The 22,252-nt window shown below is 57.5% G+C and overlaps 1 protein-coding gene across 13 annotated transcripts in view; it reads right to left on the bottom strand.

The window, feature by feature from the left end:
- The window catches only part of TCF3 (transcription factor 3), an 83,381-nt gene that overhangs the window by 7,144 nt on the left and 53,985 nt on the right, over positions 1–22,252 (bottom strand). For 4 of the 13 annotated variants that reach the window (XM_058858324.1, XM_058858325.1, XM_058858332.1 and 1 more), the window contains 13 exons: positions 19,468–19,597; positions 17,830–17,879; positions 12,352–12,454; positions 11,674–11,813; positions 11,407–11,533; positions 10,472–10,530; positions 9,709–9,787; positions 8,259–8,332; positions 7,448–7,651; positions 5,938–6,061; positions 5,091–5,253; positions 3,970–4,208; positions 108–252 (listed from right to left, as the gene is read on the bottom strand). In XM_058858324.1, the coding sequence (XP_058714307.1) occupies positions 110–252; positions 3,970–4,208; positions 5,091–5,253; positions 5,938–6,061; positions 7,448–7,651; positions 8,259–8,332; positions 9,709–9,787; positions 10,472–10,530; positions 11,407–11,533; positions 11,674–11,813; positions 12,352–12,454; positions 17,830–17,879; positions 19,468–19,597 (1,635 nt within the window). In that variant the 3' untranslated portion in view covers positions 108–109. Of the gene's footprint in view, positions 1–107; positions 253–918; positions 1,146–3,969; positions 4,209–5,090; positions 5,254–5,937; positions 6,062–7,447; positions 7,652–8,258; positions 8,333–9,708; positions 9,788–10,471; positions 10,531–11,406; positions 11,534–11,673; positions 11,814–12,351; positions 12,455–17,829; positions 17,880–19,467; positions 19,598–22,252 lie in introns of all 13 variants that reach the window. The other 9 variants (XM_058858328.1, XM_058858336.1, XM_058858326.1 and 6 more) reach the window with 6 other exon arrangements.

The raw sequence follows: 22,252 nt of genomic DNA, 5'->3' as shown, positions 1-22,252 counted from the left end.
CCGTGGCTGGTGCTGAGGGAGCGGGGCTGCCCAGCCAGAGCAGAGCAGGGTGTGGACACAGGGCTGGACCCACACTGGGACATGGAATCAAAGGTGGGGAATGGTACCTTTACATGTGTCCAACAGGGTTGTGACCGTCTCCTAGACCAGGATGTGAAGCTGACAGTGTCATCTGGGGGTCTCCTACCACTCCGGACACTTTCTCCTCTTCCCGACGCTTCAAGCAGGCCGCTTTGGGGTTCAGATTGCGCTCTGTGCCCAAAACAGCAAGGGGAGGGAGCAACCTCAGTCTGGGCAACAGCATCAGCCCTGGCAGCAGCATCCCAGAGGGACTCTGGGACAGTCCCAGGCAGGCCCGTGTGAGATGAGCTCTGTGCAGGAATCTGCCAGAGCCCTGCTTGAGCAGAACCCCAGCTGCACCCCCTCTTAAACATGGAATCATGAGATGGCTTGAGTTGGAAGGAATGTTAAAGCCCATCTTGTTCCGACCCCCTGCCATGGCAGGGACACCTTCCACTGTCCCAGAGTGCTCCAAGTCCCAGCCAGCCTGGCCTTGGACACTTCCAGGGATCCAGGAGCAGCCACAGCTGCTCTGGGCAATCTGTGCCAGGGCATCTCCATGTGCTTGTTACAGGAACCCCAATGTGCCTCAGCCAGCACTCAGAGTTGAGGACTGAATTTTCCAAAGCTGCTTAATGGGATCCAGGTGCCAAATTATATTAAGCATGAACAGAGAGAGAGAGAGGAACCTCAAATCCACCCCGGGCTGGGGCTGGGGAGAGCTCAACACCCAGAGGTGCTGCTGGCACTGCAAACACACACCTCACACCAAAAGCAGGAGTCAGGACAGAGAAGCAAGAGCATGCAGAGACAGGGGGAGAGACAGGCCCCAAAATGCACCTGCCAGTGGTACCATACCTCGTACTTGCTGCTCCAGGCCCAGAATGACCTGCACCGCTTGCTGTAGGATGATCAGTTTGGTCTGTGCTTTGTCCGTTTTTAAGTGCATCTGGCACATGCGTCCCAGTTCTTTAAAGGCCTCGTTAATGTCCCGCACACGCACCCTTTCCCTGGCGTTATTGGCCATTCTCCTCTCCCGGTCCCTCAGATCTTTGTCCTCCAGTGACAAGGCCTCGTCTGTACTGCTGGGTTCATAGCACCACAGGGGTTAGTCAGGGGGTGCCACCGAGGGGGGCTCTGTGTTGCCGTGCTGGGAGTGCTCCGGGTGTCCACTGGAAATGGCCCAAACGGCCTCACTTTGCAAAGCCAATTCCTTCGGGTGCTTCCCAGAGCAGCCCGGGCTGTGTCACCCCTGTGAGCCCAGGGAAGGTGCTGCCAGCACAGAGCCAGGTGCCCAGGGGGCTGGAGGGGCCACTGGGGGCAAGGGTGGCATTGATACAGCATTAGCCACCAACACCTTCTACCCTCTGCAAAATTTTGCCTTCCTGTTTGTTTTCGACTGAAAACTCAGAAGACTGGGGGAGGGTCTCTGCCAAAAACATGTTTGTCCCCCAGGGAAAGATTCTGGCAGGAAGCAAATCATCCTTTGTAAGATTTCCTTCTCAAATTCCATCTGCAGCTCCCAGTGCTGGTGTTTGGAGCAGTGGTGCTGCAGCAGCACACGCAGCCTGGCCTGGCACCCTCTTAGGGGCCAGGGCAGCACTGGGAGCAGGAGCCAGGGTTGCTCTGAGGATCAGACTTGGATGCAGACACTGAATCCCAATCTTTCCACCCAGCCAAAAGCCCACCAGAACAGGTGATTTTCTTTTCCAGGCACAGTCAGAAGTTCTGGGAGAGCCCCACTGCTGACAGCACCCCAGGGATGCCCGACACAGGCAGGGATGGGGGGAAGCAAAGTTGTGCTGGCAGCATCTTGAACCGTGGCCTTTGCCCATCCCCTCAAAAGCTCCAATTTAAGCCCAGACGACCTTCTCCCCCAGAGCAAAACTTCTTGCAGGAAGACACCTATCTGAGGAGAGTTCTTGGGTGAGACCTGACACTGGGACAGCCTGCAGCCTTGGGCTCCTGGGGAGCCATGTGGGGATAAGCCTTTAGCAAAGAGGGGCCAAAGAGTCAGAGCCTTCCTGGAGAGCCTCGGGCCAGTGCAGGGCCATGTGAAGGGGGAGCAGGGGCTCCCCAGGCGAGCACTGCCTGTGTGGGACAGAGGGCTGCCCACTGTCCCTGCTGCACCCTCTCCTCGCTGCCTTGTCCCTGCCTTGTCCCTCCTGGCTGCCCCAGCTGGCACTGCCATCTCCTCTCCACATGCCCAGGACAGGCGGGGGGACAGGGACATCCTGGCACCTGTGCCCCCACACAGGATCCCAGATCCTTCCTCCAGCACAGCCTGGTGGCTGCAGGTCCTTGCTGGTGGCCAGTCCTGTCTGGTGGCTCCCCCAGCAGGGACAAGGCTTGGATGTCACACGTGGGCAGGACAGAGCCGTGTCCCCACCACCGGCACGTACCACTGGCAACTTGCACTGTGTGAGGATGGGATGGTTTTGCTGCCTTGTGCCCCTGGGGGTCACTAACCAGCCTAAAACTCCTCAGTCTCCTCCTTTCCCTTCCTATAGCTGCTGCAGCAGAGGGAGGATCCTGGCAGCTCCCCTGGCACACAGGGACCTGATGGCCCCGTACCCATGGCAATGCTGCCAGAGGTGTGTGAGGGTGGGATTCTCCCCTGGAAAGCAGCACAAACCCATGGAGGGGACACTGCCTGTCTGCACTAACCTCTGAGGGAGCCTGCAGGGCTCAGCCACCTCCCTGGCTGCCTCCAGGAAGGGTTTAAAAAGGGACAAGCGTGGGAGACCAAAGTGAACATGGTGCCAACTCTGCCTAAGCCCTGCCCCACCCTCGGTCCTGCCTGGGATCCGTGAGCAGCAAGTACAAGGTAGAGTGGGACCACCGAGAGGTCACGGCTGGGGCATGTCTGTAGGAGATTGGAAAGAACAGAACCAAAAAATAAAAACTTGAAATAAAAAAAAAAAAAAAATCAAAAGGAAGGGAAAATTAAAAAAGAAGACAGGAAAAAATATACATGTTATGAAAGGCAAAAAATTACAAACTGAAGAGAAGCACAAAGGACTCCAACATCAAGGCACAGCAAGGCCAGCAGAGAGGAGCACAGGCAGGCACAGCCCCCGACGCGTGTTACGATAGCTCTGCAGAGAGAAAGGGGTTATCCTGCCCCGGCACCCCGCGCTGCAGGCGGAGCAGGAGCGGCAGCATGCACTGTGGGATGCGGGACAAAGCAGCCACGTCCTCGGAGAGGGACAGCCACCCTCGCTTCCCTCCCTGGGATGGGTGCACACACACTGTGGGTGCACATGTGTGTGGAGGGGAGCGAGGGTGCCCTGAGGGTGTCCCGGTGAGGGGCAGAGCCTGCAGGTGCCCGCTGGCAGCTCCAGGCTCAGGATGCACAGCGCTCCCAGCCTGTGTCAGACAGCAGCGATGCAGGCAGCGAGGGCTGCCCAGCCCACGGCATCCTGCTGCCCTCGCACAGCTGCCGTGGTGCCAGGGCTTTGCCAGGTGCCACGCTGCGGGGACAGGAGCACAGAGCCCCATCAGGCACACAGAGGGGACAGGAACAGGCTCTGTGCTCAGAGCAGCCCTTGGAGATGGCAGAGCTGGACCCCTCTGGGAGATTTTCTAGTGGGGTTTCTGTCGCTTTGCTGGCCAAGCACTGAGCGCTGCTGGCTGTGGGGAAGCAGGATGGCACAGGCGTCCCCGCGGGGACCGGCATGCAGCACACGCGGTGGCAGCGGGGAACAAAGGAGAGAACAGCAGGGATGGATGCAAAAAAGGCAAAAAAAATAAAAATAAAAAGGACATCGATAGCCTTGAGTTGGTCCCCAAGGCCACAGGGGAGAGAGACAGTGCGAGGCACCACAGCACGTCACAGGAGACAGACAGACAGACAGCCCCGTGCCGATCAGATACGTAAAATATCACCACTCCGGGACCCTCACTGACCTCTAACTTGTTGCTCCAGGTTCAGTATGACTGATACGGCCTGGTGTAGGATTAGCAGTTTGGTCTGCGGTTTTTCGCTGTTTAGGTGCAGTTGGCACATGCGTCCGAGCTCTTTAAAGGCCTCGTTGATGTCACGAACCCGCAGGCGCTCACGGGCATTATTGGCGACCCTCCTTTCTCTCTCTCTCTCGGCTTTTTGCTCTGGGGGAAGAAGATCGTCCTCCTCATCCTCATCTTGACTAATGGTTTAAAATAAGAACGAGACAGGGACATTCCTCGTGTGCACTCTCAGCACTGGTCAACTCACAGACAAGAAACACACGGTGACGCACCAAGATGCCGAGCCCCCCATGTGCCCTGCCAGGACCTGCTGGCCTGTGCCACACGCAGGGACACGCAGGGGCTTCGGAGAGAAGCAGTTGAGGCTCTTCTTCTGCCTCTTTTTTGTTTTGTTTTGTTTTTAAACAGCAAAGAAAGAAACCACAATGTGATTAAGGCCTGAGCTTGTTGCCAGGAGAGTGCAGGGTGGCCTGGACAAGGTGAAGGCCAACACTGGAATCCCCAGCTGGAATTTGGAAAGATGCAGCTCTCTGCCTCCAGGGCAGGAGTGGGGCTGGTGCTGCCTCTCTGGGCACCCATCACCCTGGTGAGGTCTCCAAGCTGGTGGCAAGGCTGCAGAGCAGCCAATACACTGAAGGACTCTACTTGAGCCACTGCCACTCCTCTGGCTGGATGCAACAGAGGATACAGAAGCCCAGAGCAGAGAGCAGAGTCACCTCAAGGCAGGGAAGGGGTCAAACTGTGTCTGACTGGGACTGAGCACTTGTTCCTTCTCTGTGTGGCCCCAAGTGCCCACACAGGCGGGGGGGGGATAAGGTGCATCCTTCTGCTTTAAGAGCATGAGGACACCCTGAGGCCACAGGGACAGGAATGAGCAGGAGGGTGGCAGGGACCCTCAGGCAGGAGCAGGAGCCCAGGCTGTGTGAGACCACACCAGGCTCCAGGGTGGGCAGGGGCTGGGGGGTCTGTGCTGGGCCAAGCCAAATTCTCAGCAGGTGCTGGCAGCTGGACCCCAGCCCAAACACCCCTGGCCTGGGAACAGAGAAAGTGAAGGGAGAGACCTGTTCAAAGAGCACCTTGTTCTGTTCCGGGAGGGTTTCAGCTCCTTCTTCTCCTCTTCTGAGTTATCTGCCACTGATGTGTTCTCTTCATCCTCCTTCTCTTCCCTCTTTATTTCGCTCGTTCCTGAGGAGACGCTGCTCCGCCCCAGCCCCCCGGACAAGCCTGCAGAGAGAGCAGAGCCACATGCAGAGCTTGAGGGGGCTGACCCACACAGGAGGCTGGGAGGTCCCCAGTCCCTGCTCCTGCAGTGGCATCCCAAACTCATCCTGCATTGCTGCTCCACGCTCAGGGAAGATGGGGGTGCTGGCTTTGCCCTGCTGATGCTCCCCATTCTCCCTCTTACTTCAGTTTGGGAGCCCAACCTACACAGCAGAGCACTGTGAACCGTGCACCCACACCCGGCAAGGGGGACGGGAAAATACAGGTCAAACATGTAGGGTTAAATGGGATATTGGGAAGGAATTCTTGGCTGGGAGGGTGGGCAGGCCCTGGCACAGGGTGCCCAGAGCAGCTGGGGCTGCCCCTGGATCCCTGGAAGTGTCCATGGCCAGATTGGATGGGGCTTGGAGCAGCCTGGGATGGTGGAAGGGGTCCCTGCCATGGGAGGGGGTAGAAGGGGATGAGCTTTAAGGTCCCTTCCAAGCCAGACCATTTTGGGACACTCTGAAACCTCTGGAAAAGGCTCCAAGTAGAAACTGCCCTGTGAATGCTGCAAGGAAGCACCAGCCTTGCAGAGACATGCATCTTCTCCCAGGCTGCTGCTGCACAGGCCTGGACCCAAGCCCCACAGGTGACCCTTCCCCAGCACAGGTGAGCCCCATCCTGCACTGTGCAGAGCTGCCTTACCACTGTACGTGTCCTGCTGCCTGCTGAGGTCTGGGAGTGAGCTGGGCTGTGATGGAAGAGTGACATGGTTGTGGAGCAAGCTGGGGTTGCTGGACAAGCCATCTTCAGGGTGGCCTCCTCCCACCTGCAGCACAAGGAGCAGAGTGAGCCTTAGAGGGGGGTGTGTCATGGCCAGTGGCAATGGGGACATTGAGCTGAGCAGCCAGCCAAGGACACCCCCGGGGCTCCACAGACTGGGCACCACCGTGTGCTCCCCTCACACTCCCACACCTGGAGCTCTGGAATGCAGGAGGGAAGAGCCAGCCTGCTCCAGCACCAGCTCTCTGGGACTGTGGTGGGGACACTGCAGCTCCCTGCTCTGAGCAGGAGCTGGGCCCAGCCCAGAGCCCCTGTCACTGCTGTGTCCCCCACTCTGTGGCCGCTGCAAGGCCAGCACACCAGAGAGGACACGTGTCCTGTGTCCATTGAGGACCATTGTTTCAGCCACCTCAGCAACACGAACTTGGCTCCAAAGGGGCTGGAGGCAAAGAGTGAAGGCCCCTTCTGAGCCCATGGCCCTGAGGCTGTGCCACACAGGCTGGGCAGTGACAGGACAGAGCCAGCCCTGCTGGCTCCCCAGCTGGCATCAGCCTACAGAGGACACATCTCATTCCCTGCTCGAGCAGAATCCAGGGAGCCTGGAAGGGGATCACAACTGGTTCTCTGGAGACTGGGGAGGTGTCACTGCTGCAGCAGGCAAGCAGCTCTGCCAAAAATGTGCTGCTGTGGTCACCAACTTCTAGACAAGGGGGGACCCAGGTGACCCTGCATGGGACCCCAGCATCCACGTGCCCAGGGCACCCTGGGTCCATCACATTCACTGGAGCTGGAATGAGCCCTCACACACCAGTGGTCCCCACATGCACAGAGGGACATGGTGCCTGCCCAAACCATTCAGAGCAGGGAACTCCTGGTGACACCTGGCACTCCTGTACCCACTGAATTCCTCTTCTCCTCCCTGCATATCCCAGGGATGCCATCAAGTTGTTTTGAGGAATTTCCAATCATATTGAAGAAGAGCAGCTCTCTCACCACCTCTGCCTGCCCTGAGAAGGGACACAAGGGAAGGGCACACAGAGCTTGTGCCAAGGGTGGACTCAATGTCCCCAGAGCAGCTGTGGCTGCCCCTGGATCCCTGGAAGTGTCCAAGGCCAGGCTGGACAGGGCTTGGAGCAGCCTGGGATGATGGAAGGTGTCCCTGGCCATGGCAGGTGGTGGAACAAGATGAGCTTTGAGGTCTCTCCAACCCAAACCACTCTGGGATTCAATGACTCAACTGTCCCTTGGAGGACATGGGAATTGACTTCTGTGCATGTCACCCATGCAACGCTGCCAGCACCTGACCCAAGCTGGACCACACTGAGCTATTGCACCAAAGGCAAATTCAGTCCCTCTGAATGCCAGGGGATGCCACACTTGACACATGTCCCCAGCGTGTCCCTGCCAGCTGCCACAGCGCTCCCACACTCACCAGACTCGGGTGCCTGTTCCCCAGGGCCATGACTGAGGCGGGGAAGGCCTGGCCCAGGCTGCCCACAGCAGCACTGTGTGCTGGTGCTGAGCCCAGCAGCCCGTGCATGTCCCCGTGGTTGCTGGGCATGGCAGAGGTCTGGCCCACGGCGTGGTTCCTCAGCACGTGGATGGCTTCATCCAACCTGTCTTCCATTTTGTTTTGCTGGAAGGGCAGGACAGAGACAGGTCTGTGTTAAGTGCCCCACCCCTGGAAGTGTCTAAGGTTGGATGGGGCTTGGAGCACCCTGGTCTAGCAGAAGACATCTCTGCCCATGGCAGGGGGTGCAACTGTAGGAGCTTTAAGATCCCTTCTAACCCAAACCTTTCTGTTATTCCAATCCAATTCCATGACTGCAATCCCATAAAGGCAGCAGCCCCCTGCTGCTCTGCAGTACAGAATGGCTGCTGGCAATCCTGGACTCAGGTGCTGCAGGGCAACCTGTATCCCAGGGATGGGGAGAAATAAACCCATTCCCCAAAGGCACAACGAGTCACATGAGTGGAACTGCTCAGGGCAGGGAGGCAGAAACCTGCCAGGAATCCCTTGGGCCTGGGCTGGGGGCAGGGGGAGGGTGCCAGGCTGCCAGAGGAATCCAGGTCAGGGATGCAGCACTCGGTTCTGCTCAGCTGCTGCCCCCCAGATACCCATCCCTGACCCACCAGCTGATTCCAGGTGTACAGGGGAGAGGGTGACACCCAAAAACCCTTCACCACCAAGCCCTGAGGGATGAGAGAGAAAAGGAAAAGCTGGAATTTTTGGTGCCACTCACCAAAGTGTGGAGGCTCCCTTCGTAGCTGGGAGATAAGGCACCCGCTCCACCTGCCCGCGGCCACTGCGACGAGCCTGGAGACAAACGCAGAGTTGGGGACCGGCTGTGGCCACGGCTGCCACTAGATGGGGCTGGAAGCTGGGGCACCACACCGGCCATCGGCCACCAGCCACACACAGCACTGCTGGAGCACTCCTCCGGCTACACCAGCACCACCCAGCACTGCACAGGCCACTGCGGCATCACCACAGCACTGCATGGGCCAGCACGGCACTGCATGGGCCAGCACAGCACTGCATGGGCCACCATTGCACTGTATGGGCCAGCACAGCACTGCATGGGCCAGCACAGCACTGCATGGGCTAGCACAGCACTGCATGGGCCAGCACGGCACTGCATGGGCCAGCACAGCACTGCATGGGCCAGCACGGCACTGCATGGGCCACCATGGCACTGCATGGGCCAGCACAGCACTGCATGGGCCACCATGGCACTGCATGGGCCACCATGGCACTGCACAGCACTGCATGGGCCAGCACAGCACTGCATGGACCACCATGGCACTGCATGGGCCAGCACAGCACTGCATGGGCCACCATGGCACTGCATGGGCCACCATGGCACTGCACAGCACTGCATGGGCCACCATGGCACTGCACAGCACTGCATGAGCCAGCACAGCACTGCATGGGCCAGCACAGCACTGCATGGGCCAGCACGGCACTGCATGGGCCACCATGGCACTGCATGGGCCAGCACGGCACTGCATGGGCCAGCACGGCACTGCATGGGCCAGCACAGCACTGCATGGGCCAGCACAGCACTGCATGGACCACCATGGCACTGCACAGCGCTGCATGGGCCAGCACAGCACTGCATGGGCCACCATGGCACTGCACGAGCCACTGTGGCACCACATGCTGTGCATGGGCCACTACAGCCCCACACAAGCCCCCGTGGTGGTGCACAGGCCACCATGGCACTGCCTGGCACCTGATGGGCCAGCACAGAGCTGTGTGACACTGCAGGGACACGTGGCACGGTGTGGCACCACGAGCTCTGCTCTGGCTCAGCCCATCACACCTTGAGAGGTGTCGGAATGTGCCTGGCCCCAGTGAGTCGCTGTGACCTCGGGGCCGGGTTATGCTGCGCCCCAGGCACGGGGGGTCCTGCCCGAGGGGACCAGGAATGGGCTTGCAGCAGGTGCTGAACATGGGCTTTAACCACTTGGCTGCTTCCCAGTTCCCACTGTGCTTCTCCCGTGGGGGCAATCCAGCCACAGCCTCTCCAAGATGGGATGCTCAGGGACAGGGTCAGGAACGGCAGGAGAAGCTCCCAGGGTTGCTGCCAGCCCTGATCTGAGAGTTTGGGGCTGATCTGGGAAATTCACTGCCTGGGAGGTCCCAAAAGCAAACCCGACCCCCCCTTTACCCTTTACATTGTCACTCACCTGCGAGGCCCTGCGGGGACCCGACCGGGGTGGAGGGGTTGGAGGAGAAGTTATTGCTAGAGTGGTCGGGGGAGTAAATCTGCAGGGACAGAAGGGGGACGGTCAGCAGTGCCATCCTGAGCTAGCTGTCCCCTCCCAGTGGCACCCACCATCTGCTGGGACCTCCCTTCCCAAACCCACAGCCAGCACAAAGCCCAGTTCCCCCCAGTTCCCCCACTAACCCCGGGGTCTCTCTCTGTGCCCATTGTCACCACCCCTGAGTGCAGCCTCTGCTCTTGAGGTCCCCTCTCAAGGAGGAAGCAGAAGCTCTCAGGAATTGTTGCAGGGTGCACTGTCAGCACCCCGCTGGCACCGTGCAAAGATCATGGAATGGGACAGAGGCAACTCTCTGGTAACCCAGTGAGACCAGTGCCCTCCAGTTTGAACCAGCACACACAGGGCAAGGACCTGCAAGTCCTGCCACAAGGTCTGTGTAGGGTGGTCTTGGCAGAGCAGCACCAGGCTGGGAGGGCACAGAGCAGGAAATGGGGCTGCAGGGCCACCACAACCTGCAGTGCCTCAGTTTCCCCATCAGTACATCAGTTTCTCCATCCACCAAAAGGTGCCAGGACTGAGATGACAGCACATGGAGAGGGAAAACCTTCTCTCAGAGGCTGCTGTGGATTTGGGATCCATTCACCAAACGTGTCCATGTTCCCTGCTGGGTAGAGTGTTCCTGCAGCAGCAGGACCAGGAGTGGGTCAGGACTATCCCAAACTCTTACCGAGGCCAGAGCCTTCCCAAGCGCGTCTCCAGAGCTCCCGGCTGTGGTTCCTCTGTTACCTGCCAAGAGAGGACACAGATGCCACTGCCAAGGTCCCAGACCCCAGCAGGACACAGGACCTTACAAGACCTTCTTTGGGGTCTTCTGCTCTGGGGTGGAAATTTTCTGCTTTTAGTGCTATGCTTGAAAATTAAATGTTTGTCCAGCTCCATTAAATGTTTGAGCAGCTGGGACATGGGGCACCTTCCCCTGGAAGCCATCAAGGGGCTTCAGAGACATCTCTCCAAGCTCTGGGCTGGAGGTGTAGTGCCACCAACAGCAATCAGACATCTCTGCTGCAGCACAGCCATTGCCATGGGGCATCTCAAACCCCAACCACCACCAATGCACTGCATGATCCCAGAGGTCTCTTCCAGCCTTAATGATACTTTCATTCTATGAATCCCAAACTTGCTTCTCCACAGAAAAACAAGCTTTTTTCTACAAATCTATGTCAGGATCCTCCTTTCCTGGGGAGAATAAATCATTTCAGTAACAGGTTTTGTAACAGGTTCAGCAGTGTCAAAGATGAAAGCACTCAGGGGTTAACGTAGTATCCAAACCCAGCACGAACATTCCCGTTCAGCATCTAGGGCAGCAGCTTCACACAGGTGCAAATCCATCCCACAACTCATCTAATCCACAGCACCTCCAGGAGATACTGCCAGGGCTCCTGGGCTCCTCCCAGACCCACCCCACGAGGTGTAAACCCCCGGACCAGCACCCAGATGCTCCAGCAGCAAGAACATCACTGTGCCTCTTCCCCTGGCAGGGACTCCAGGCACAGGTGACACTCAGGGACCAAAGGTGTCTGGGTGGTTTGTACAAGCCTTGCTTTTCCAGGTGAGCCTGTGGCCGGCTGTGGAGCGAGGGGTCACTGCAGTGACTGGCCATACCCATCATGTTGTCCGTGCCGCTGATCGGGGGGGTGTGACTGGACACTCCGTACGCTGTGGAGGCTGAGGAGAAGCCGGACACCGAGGGGAGTCCACCGTTCACCTCTCCTGAATGCAGCTGGTAGTTCTGGCAGGGAGGGGGAGAGGGGTGAGAGGGGCCCTGGAAAAGCTGTAGGGTTCAGCAGCTGGGGCAGGACCTAGGTGGCCCAAGCCCACAGACAGGGGAGAAGGTAACAGGGAGGTGACACAGCCATGGGGACACGTTACCATGCGTTCATGCTGATGTAAACTGTTGAAGCCACTGGACTGCGGGAGCGGGGACGAGGAGCTGCCCAGCATGGCACCGTAACTCGACTGGCTCATGGCACCTGGGGAACTCCACAGGTCTGGCGAGTTATGGAGTCCATCTGCAAGGAACACAGAGCTGAGTGGGGCAGGGACAGCAGCAGACAGTCCCCAGCCACCCTGGCTGAGGGGCTGTGACTGTCCCCACCTTGCCCTGCCTGTGCTGAGCATCACCTGCTGAGTAAATCTGGACAAACTCCCTGGGCCAGGGACAGGAGCCCAGGAAGGGCTGGAGCTGTGCCAGGCCTTGGGATGGATCTCAGGGCAAGGTTCTTCCCCCCGAGGGTGCTGGCACTGCCCAGGCTCCCCAGGGAATGGGCCCGGCCCCAAGGCTGCCAGAGCTCCAGGAGCGTTTGGACAGCGCTCTCAGGGATGCTCAGGGTGGGGTTCTTGGGGGGTCTGGGCAGGGCCAGGGGCTGCACTGATCATCCCTGAGGGTCCCTCCCAGCTCAGGATATTTGATGATTTTGGGGCTGCATTGTGTCTCATGCACTCCTGCCCTGAGCAATGTGCAGATGTGCAATCCCTCCCATGGTCCATAACGGGCAAGGCTGCCCCTGCTCTGCCTCTCGTGGGATCACAGGGCTGGGAATCATTCACCTGTCATGTAAAAGGCTCCAGGATACACAGTGCTGGGAGGTTTCGAGGGAGTATATCCAGCTGGATCCCTGCTGTAGTCATCACCTGAGTTGGATGGATACACCTGTGGGGCAGGAAAGAGGTTAAAGAGAAGGGCTTGGTCAGTACACAGCCCCACATCCTCACCGTGGCTGCCCCCAACTCTGCACAGATTAGACTTCAAACCTCAGACTTCAGCAGTGTTTGACCACCTCTCCCAAGGCAGCAGAGCAGCAAGTGCTTCACTCAACTGACCTTTCAAGGCCTGGAGGGACAGGACACAGGGAATGGCTCCCAGTGCCAGAGGGCAGGGCTGGATGGGATATTGGGAAGGAATTGTTGGCTGGGAGGGTGGGCAGGCCCTGGCACAGGGTGCCCAGAGCAGCTGTGGCTGCCCCTGGATCCCTGGCAGTGTCCAAGGCCAGGCTGGACGGGGCTTGGAGCAGCCTGGGATGGTGGAAGGGGTCCCTGCCATGGCAGGGGTGGCACTGGGTGAGCTTTAAGGTTCCTTCCAGCCAAAACCATCTGATGAGTCCAGGAGCTTTGCTTTGATTCATCTCACAGCAGATCTGGGTGGGGATCTGGAGCAGCTCAGCCAAGGTCCTCAAAGGGCACAGCCCTACATGGAGCAGGGCAGGGGACAGGGCACAGGGGATGGGGCAGAGGGCACAGGGGGCAGAGCAAAGGGCACAGGGGGCAGAGGAAGGGCACAGGGAACAGGACACAGGGCTCCTCTCTGCTTGTTCCTGTCATCCTTCTTGGTCCCCAGAACCTGCCCAGCTCCAGCAGAAGTTTCGACTCTGCTCCAGTTCCGTTTTCCATGGTTATAACTTTTTCTGGGTAACCACAAAAGCCACCACTGCTGCAGTGACCCCACACTGGGGGGATGGGCTGGGTGGTGGCAGTGGGCACCAGTGTGGCCTCGGGACCCCCCTGTGCCAACCCTGCCCTGTGCCAGGCTCCTGAGCACAGCCTCTGCTCAAAGCCCACAGGGAAACAAGGCTGAGGGGAAACTGAGGCACGGGGGCTGAGCAGCCCCTCACAGCCATTTTCACAGGGGAGGGGACAACTCTCAGAGAGCCCTCACACAGCTTTTGGGTCAGCAGCACTGCTCTGCTCTATGATTTAACAGCACATTAAGCAGAAGAAAAAGCTTTCCCTTCCCTTCTAAATTAACCAAACTCATCCTAGAAAGCCCTGACCAAAAATCAGCTTCTGCCAGGACAAAAACAGACTTTTCTTTTTTTAAAGCAGAAATCCAACACGCAAAGAAACCGAAATGGCATTCAAAGAAACTGAAATAGCACTCTGATGATGTGAGAACTTTTGTCACAGCTTATTTTCATCCCCTTTGATTCATTCTGAAACTGATAATTTTTTTTTAATCCAGCCAAAAGCAGAGGTGGGGCAGGGGCTGGGCTCTGCCTGGCACAGACAGTTCTCTCTGGGAAGGAAACTTGCCTGAGTTTCTTTTTCCCCACAGCCAGCTGCTCCCTTCCAGCCCTCGTCCAAAATTGATGGTGGGGAATAAAAGACACAATCAGAGAATCCTTAAGGTTGGAAGAGAACTTTAAGATCCAGTCCAACCATAAAAGCAGCAGCACCACCATGTTCACTGCTAACCCCTGTCCTCAAGTGCCACATCCACATGTTTTCTGATCAATTACAAGATGGTGACTCCACCATGGCCCTGTGACAGCTTCTATTTGTTTGAAAAAACAACCCTAAAGCCCCCTAAAAATCCAACAAGGATCATCAGAGCTGGGAAGGGTCTGGAGCACCAGGAGGGGCTGAGGGAGCTGAAAAGGGGCTCAGCCTGGAGAAAAGGAGGCTCAGGGGGCCCTTCTGGCTCTGCACAACTCCCTGGCAGGAGGGGACAGCCGGGGGGGTCGGGCTGTGCTGCCAGGGAGCAGGGACAGGAGGAGAGGGAACGGCCTCAGGCTGGGTCAGGGGAGGCTCAGGTTGGATACTGGGGGAATTTCTTCACAGAAAGTGTGGTCAGGCATTGGCACAGACTGCCAGGGCAGTGGTGGAGTCACCCTGGAAGAGTTCAAACAACGTGTGAATGTGGCACTTGGGGACATGGGTCAGCAGTGGCCTTGGCAGTGCTGGGGAACAGTTGGACTGTGTGACCTTTAGAGGGCTTTTCCAACCTTAATGACTCTGTGATTCTACAGGGAACTCGTAAAATAAAGACAAAAAAAAAGAGAGAGGGGGAAGGGCAAATCCTGACAGACACTGGCAGCTGCCCTTTGTCCCTTGCTCAAAAAAGAGAATTCCAGGCCCTGGTCCCCAGGATGCTGCCGGGTGCTGTGGGCAGAGGGAGCCTCGCGTGGGCTGGGGGGGATGGGGGAGGCAGTGCAGAACGGGAATCCAGCAAATTGACTTTTCCTATAATTTGATTAAATAGCGGGAGCCGGGACAGGGAATGGAGTGCAGCACGTCTGAGAGCCCCGCGCCATCTGGCAGGGGCTGGCTCGGGGCCAGGCGCCCAGCAGCTGCACCAACAGCCAAGCCAGAAACCCACGGAGAAAACAACAGGGATAAAATGGCAGGGATGGAGGGAGCAGGGGTGCAAAGCAAGGCAGAGGCAGAGTAGGGGGAACTTCACCTTGCTGTGCATCCACCCTGCTCCACCACCCCTGGAACATCTCCTGCTGGATCCTGGAGGGCCAAATTTCACCACAATCCTGGCCCTGACCCCTGCTAATTTTTCCTTTTGCTGCCCAGCACAGGGGAGGCTGTGGAAAGCCAATTCCACGCTCTGCACGGAGCCGTGTCCGGGGCTGGGCGCTGCAGGCAGCTGTAAATCAGGGCCAGGCCCCGTTCCCCAGCCCGCGGCCCCAGCCCAACGCCGGCGGCCTCGGGGACCTCCAGGTGAGGTCATTTCCTCCGGTTAAAATCTGCCAGCGCGGCGAGAGCCGCTCGAAAAGGCCCAGTGCTGGGATTCGCAGAGCTCTGTGGTCTTGGGCTGTTTTTCCCTCCCTGTTTTTCTTGCTTAAATGCAGGAGCTGGGGTGGGACTTTGGGCAGACTGAGGCTAAACACAGCAGTGACCAGACTGGGAATGTACAGCCTGAAACAGCTCCCAGGCACTGAACTGACTGTGGCAACAAAATCCGGCAGGAACCAACTTGCACAAAATCCCTCCCCGGGTTCCTGTGGCACCAGAGCTGATGTGGGGCCATCTCCAGCCCTGGATCCTGTGCCCAGACAGGTCAGGAGTTCCACAGCTGCAGGGAGACTCCAGGGGGCTCCGTGCCCTGAGGGCAGCCCCAACCCAGCACCTACTGCATGGAATCCTGGAATGGTTTGGGTTCAGAGGAACCTCAAAGCCCATCCAGTTCCACCCCTGCCATGGCAGGGACACCTTCCACTACCCCAGGGTGCTTTGAGCCCTGTCCAGCCTGGCCTTGGACACTGCCAGGGATCCAGGGGCAGCCACAGCTGCTCTGGGCACCCTGTGCCAGGGCCTGCCCACCCTCCCAGCCAACAATTCCTTCCCAGTATCCCATCCAGCCCTGCCCTCTGGCTCCTGGAGCCCCTTTAGGCCCTGCAAGGGGCTCTGAGCTCTCCCTGGAGCCTTCTCTTCTCCAGGTGAGCACCCCCCACTCTCCCAGCCTGGCTCCAGAGCAGAGGGGCTCCAGCCCTTGGAGCCTCCTGTGGCCTCTTTGGGACAAAAGCACTGAGCCCAAAGGCCCTGGGTTCCCAGCACAGGTTCCTCTGTGCCTGTCCCTGCCTGGCATCGCTGCTCACACCCCCTGAAGCCCCTCATGGTGCCAGTGCCTCTCGGTGTCTTTGGCATCACTCCCTGTTCACCCACCCACCCTCAACTCCTGCAGCCGCTGACCTCGGTGAGGTTTCAAAGCAGCTCGGGAATTACAGATTAAAGCACTACATTTTAATCAGATGCTGATTAACCTATTTATTTTGCACGGGGTCCAGTGATAACATGGGGCGGGCTCCTGCATGGGCGAGTCAGACAAGAAAGAGCCTTTGATCTGCTGCCTTTGAGGCCACTCCTGCTTCACACTTCTCCTGCCGCCTAGGCACGGATCTGTCTCCCCAGGTGTGGAAGTTCAAAAACAAACCTGGAGCTCCCAGCACAAGGAGGGTGAGGAAAAGGGGCAGAACCAGCCTGTCCTCTGAAAATTGGAGCTTTGGCATAAAGGGGAAGCTGAGGCAACAGCTAGGGTAGAGAGGGAGATTTAGGTTGGATGTTGGGGAAAAATTCCTCCCTGTGAAGGTGGGAGAGACCCTGGCACAGGTGCCCAGAGCAGCTGTGGCTGCCCCTGGATCCCTGGCAGTGTCCAAGGCCAGGCTGGACGGGGCTTGGAGCAGCCTGGGATGGTGGAAGGTGTCCCTGCCATGATAGGGGGTGGAACTGGATGGGCTTTGAGGTCCCTTCCCACCCAAACCATTCCATGATCCTATGAAAGGCTGGAGTGCAGGTGTCACTCAGACAGAGGGACGGGACTGAGCTGTGGCAAATGCCAAGCAGCTCTTCCTGTGGGAATCAGGGCCCTCCAGGGCTCTGCTAGCAGGAAGGGACAAGCCCCAGCGCTTTGAAATTCGAGGCCAATAAAGGCCATTTGTCAGGGGTGATGTTTACCCCTCATGTATATATATATAAAGCCCCAAATTTCACACGGAAACTCAAGGCAGCAACACAGATTGTGACTCAAGCAGTCTGTAAAAGCACAGACTCTTGGAGCTGGTTTCTGCCTCATGTAGATCCACAAGGATCCTCCAACACCCCCAGGTCTGTGAGCCTAACCTGGCGAGGCCTCAGTGTCTCCCCTCCTCTATCCTGCACAGCCAGCAGCTCGGGGTGCCCAAAGGCAGAGCCTGTGCTGGGGTCACAGCTCGGCAGCAGCAGCCAGGGAATGCCACAGCACGGATTTCCCCGTGGATGGGGGTGTTCCCTGGGGAATGGGGGAGCGTCACAGCGGCTGTGGCAGAGAGTGAGGGCACGTCTCCAGCACAGCCCCGGGCTGGGGACAGAGCCCGATGGGACAGAGCCGACCCCCTCCAAGCACGCAAACATTCCAGCCAGGAATGCAGCTCTTGCCGCCAGACAGCTCCCGTGTTCCTGCAGGAACCCTCCAGCCCGCTCCAATTAGCTTTCCTGGAGATCCCATTACTTCCAGCCACAAAGACATTGTTCAGTTTATTCCCCTGGAACAGCCGCGGGAGCAGGGCTAGCTCAGCTTTCCTCTGAGGCAGCGCACACCTGGAGCGGGCTCAGCTGCCGCAACTGCGCCTCAATCCTGCAGGGAAACCCGAGCCCAGGGCTCGCCTTTCACTCGCCACATAGCGTCAGACACGGCCCAGGCTGCGGCCACGGCTCTGCCCCTTCCCGGGGAGCTCTCCCTCCGCTCCCCACTCGGGAAATCCCTTCCCCAGCCGCGCTGTTCTGGGCACAGCGAGCAGGGATGGGGAACGCGCTGCTGCCACTTACCGAGGAGGGGAGTCCAGGAGGCACCTTCCGAACCTTTTTGGGCTGTCCATCTGGATGAGAGAAGAGAGGATCTGAGTTTTCAAGGGGGTTAGAGAGAGGGGAAACGAGCTGCAGCCAAAATCTCTGGGGTTGGAAACTGCAGCTACAGACAGGGCTGAGATTCCAAATGTCCCGTGGCCAAGGAAGTATCAACAGTGGAAATGTCCAAGGATGAGCCTCTCCAAACCTTGTCTGCACCCTTTGGGGACATGTTTCACACCCACACAGAGATCCCAGGACAGCAAGGGCTTGCTGGGAGAGACCGAGCCCATAAATATAAGAATGTTTAATGTTACAACCCCTCATTGGGGTTGTTTCTTTGGAAACACTTTCAACTTGAAGTGGGTTTGTGGAGAGAGGATGCAGAAATGGAACCCTTGCAGGGCTGGGCTGTATTTTCATTTGCTTCCTACACAGGGATAGACTTGGGAAAGCTTCACTGCTGCAGGAGGCAGGGATGTGCTTCCCAGGGCCAGACCCCAGCCCATCCATCCAGTTCCAGCTCTGGAGGGGGACACAGTGTCCTGGAGGAAGGGGATAGCTCAGGGACGTGGTGGGGAAACATCCAGAAGTGGCTCATGGGGAAGCACTGGCTAAATTTGTTTAAAATTCTATTTTTCATAATTATTATTTTTATAACTATTTTCCCATAATTATTTTTATTATTTTTCATCATTAAGGAAAGCCCTGGCTGAGGGGCACAGGGTGCTAACACAGCTACTTGCCAAGCCAGGGACTTTGCTGGGATGTACTTCCAGAGGATAAATTCACTCCACAGAATGCTAGGGAATTATTTTCCAGGCTGAAGTGGCAGTACCAGAGTAGGTGCCTTTTTCTGAAAAGCACTGAAAAATGCACCCATCACTGGGTCACTTCTGGTTTCATTTGTTGGGGAAAGCCCAAAATAGCAGCAGGAAAGCGGCTCTGGAGGGTGTAGGGGGAACTGTGACGAGAAACACAAATTCTGGGGAACTGGAGCTTGTCTTCCCTCCGAAGTTAAACTCACACCTGACCCCAGCCTTTGGTAAAAGCTTATTCCCAGGTCGATCCAGACACGAGCAAGCCCTGCTTGGGAACAGCGGAGCGGGCAGGGAGAGCTCCTGGAGCAAACACTGCCTGTGTCCCAGGCACAGCACCCAGACCTGCCACTGCCCCCTACACCCTGCTCCTGCCAGCCCTGCCTGCTGCAGCTCCAGGAGGGCCACCAGCCACACAAACAGCTCCACTGCAGCCCAAGGTTTCACAGGAAGGACAAGCGATGTGCAGTGTGGCTGGAGGTGTTTTTACAAGAACCTCAAGCCACTTGCTGCTTTCAGCTAATCTGGTATTTTCCAGAAAGAGGGAAATTGTACCTGACTCTGAGCACCCCTTCTTTGAGGTTAGATCTCTCTCTCTCTATATATATATAGAAGATAAATATATATATATATATATGCATTCTCTCCCCAAAAATAACAATTTCCAAATTCATGCCAGGGACACACATGGCAACATCAGTCCCTCATTCCCAGCATCAATGTTCTCATTCCCAAAGGCAGATCTGATGAGGGCACCTGCCTAGCTGGCGTGGTGGCACCCGGGGAACACGCAGGCACTCACCTATGCTGCTCTCAGCACCTCTCCTGCGAGGATTGTTGGGGTAAGAAAAATACTGAGACCCCCCTTTGCCCCCAGTGGGGGAAAGCGTGCTTGGGCTGGCGATTCCCATCTCGCTGGGCAGGAAACCAGGCTGCAAACAAGGAGAGAGAAAAGCCCTTCCATGGAATTACACTGGAAAATGACTCGCTGGGAGAGAACAGAGCTGCTTTGAGCCACCTTCAAACCAATTCAGCTGAGGGGAAAAATAAACACAAGTCAAGGGGCCAGGAGGGAAAGCAAATCTGTAAATATGGGGGTGGAGGTGGGGGAATAGGTGTGGAGGAACAAAAGGGGCTTTCAGCTTGTGCTTTCCTGCTGGATCTCAGCAAAGAACCTCTGCAAACCAGGGATGCAAACCAGCAGGTGCCATGGTGGGGGACATGGTGGTCCCACAGTCACAGTGCAGGTGCCATGGTAGGACCCTTGTGGTCGCACGCTCACCTTGATGTCCAGGAAGACAGGATGAGCCCCATGTCACCAGCCCATGTTGTGGCCAATACCCTGGAGTGGTACTGACCCAATGCTCACGGTGGTTTTCTCCTGAGTTTTATCAGGGAAAAGCCAAATCCCTCTTTCCAAAGCCAGGAAACTCCTCCCTCGTGTTTATCCCAGCTGACCTTGGGCACGCTGGGAAGCAGCACGGGGCTGGGGGAGCCGGAGCCCAGGGTGCTCCTCCTGGGATGGAGCCTCTCCTCCAGCACTGCCCCTCTCACCTCGAGAGGAAGTTCAGTATATTTACATGGAACTGCACAGGGCTGGCACAGGGCCCTCAAGTCCCAAAAGCTCAGCTCTGACCCATCTTCCGAGGGCAACACATGGAAATAAAGGAGGATTTCAGGCTTTTGAGAAACTGGAAAGAAAAACCTTTGCTTTCAAACTCCGTCTCCTCCAGAAAGGGGTCATGGAGGGAAAGAGGAGCTCGTGTGTTCACAGCTGGTGACATTCCTGCAATCTGTTCCACTGCTCAGGTTTCCTCTGCTCCGGACCCGCTCTGTGCACAGCCAAGGAAAGCACCCGGAGGGATCCCGGGAGCTGCTGCCCTGCTCCTCCTGCAGGCAGGAGATGCACTGGGATTTTGAAGCAATTTCCCAGAGAAAGGGGTTTTCTTCCTGTTTCTTCCCCCTGGGGATGCCCCAGGAGATGGGTCAGGGTTAAACAAGGGGGAATGCTTTGCCAGCTCTGCTCCAGAGCAGGGCATTTCTGGGGAAGATCCTGATCCACATTCAGGGCATCTCCACCAGACAATTTTTCATCTTTTCAAAAACAAACAAAAAAAAGGGTCAACCCCCCTTACTCCCCCAAACTGGAGCCAGAAGCAACAACTGCTCTGGGGGCCACAGAGGCTCCATTGGCCTCCCCCCACCCCCCACAAGGGGGTTTTGTCTCCTCTCCACATCAAGTGGGATTTGCCACCCGATCCCAAGCCCTGTGCCCGCCTCTCCTGGGGCCTCTCCCGGCCATTTGCCCCCCCATTTCTGTTACCTTATATTCCCCCTCCTCCACAAAAGCCCAGCAAAACCATCACATCCAAAAGCAACACTTGGCACTGGGCCCAGTTTTCTTTGAGCAGCTTCAGTGGTAAATGAAATCCACTCTGGCACAGCCAGCACAGCTGCTCCAGCAAAGGAAACATCCTCACTTCAGAGAGGAGGAAATTATGACAAATTTGTGTAAAATTAAAACATGTAATATGTGTGTGTGTACATGGATAAAATAAAAGCTGTCCGGCCAAAAGCTCCTCCCTTGGCTCCAGTGCTGGGACGGTTTCCCCAGGGCCATGCTGGGCACTGAGGGGGCACTTGGAGCCACACATCAAAGGGAGGTGCTTGCTCCTTCCCAACAAACTATTTCTGGATGCTGGTGGCAGCAGGGAAGGTTATCTCAGGGCTGCTCCCCTGCATTCCAGGCTCAGATTGACGCCTGTGGTATTCCCCACAGGAAGCAAACTTGTTCCCCTCAGCAGCTCCTGCTGCAGGGTTCACGTGGGGTGACCCAACGGGGCTGGGATGTGTCTGAAGGAGGTGGCTCTGCTGTGCCAGGTCCCACCCAGGATTGTGGAGATCATGGAGTCCCAGAAGGATTTGGGTTGGGAGAGACCTTAAAGCTCATCCAATCCCACCCCCTGCCATGGCAGGGACACCTCCCACTACCCCAGGGTGTTCCAAGCCCATCTAACCTGGCCTTGGACACTTCCAGAAATCCAGTGGCAGCCACAGCTGCTCTGGGCACCTCTGGCACTGGAAGCCACTCCCAGTGTCCTGTCCCTCCAGGCCTTGTCCCCAGTCCCTCTCCAGCTCTCCTGGAGCCCCTTTAGGCCCTGCAAGGGGCTCTGAGCTCTCCCTGGAGCCTTCTCTTCTCCAGGTGAGCAGCCCCAGCTCTCCCAGGCTGGCTCCAGAGCAGAGGGGCTCCAGCCCTTGGAGCAGCTCTGTGGCCTCCTCTGCACTGGCTCCAGCAGCTCCACATCCTGATGCTCCACAGAGAGCTCCTGCTGCAGGTCCTGCATCAACAGCCCCACCATGAAACCACAGCTCCACCTGACAGTCACTCAAATGATGCTGCAGCAGCACAGAAACCACCTCAGAGACCCTCCCTCCCCAAAACTGGGACACAGGACACTGGCCAGGGAACTGGGAGATGCTGCCAAAGAGGGAGAGGGAAAGCCCAGGGCAGGCAGTGGAGGGGGAAGGAACCTCCTGGAACGCTCCCTTGCCCATGGCCAGCCTGGCACAGGGAAAGGTGTTGCTTT

Source organism: Poecile atricapillus, chromosome 28 (assembly GCF_030490865.1).
Source record: "Poecile atricapillus isolate bPoeAtr1 chromosome 28, bPoeAtr1.hap1, whole genome shotgun sequence".
NCBI classification, from domain to species: Eukaryota; Metazoa; Chordata; class Aves; order Passeriformes; family Paridae; genus Poecile; species Poecile atricapillus.
Note: the sequence above shows the minus strand (reverse complement) of the source record. Positions and strands in the feature narration are given on the sequence as shown.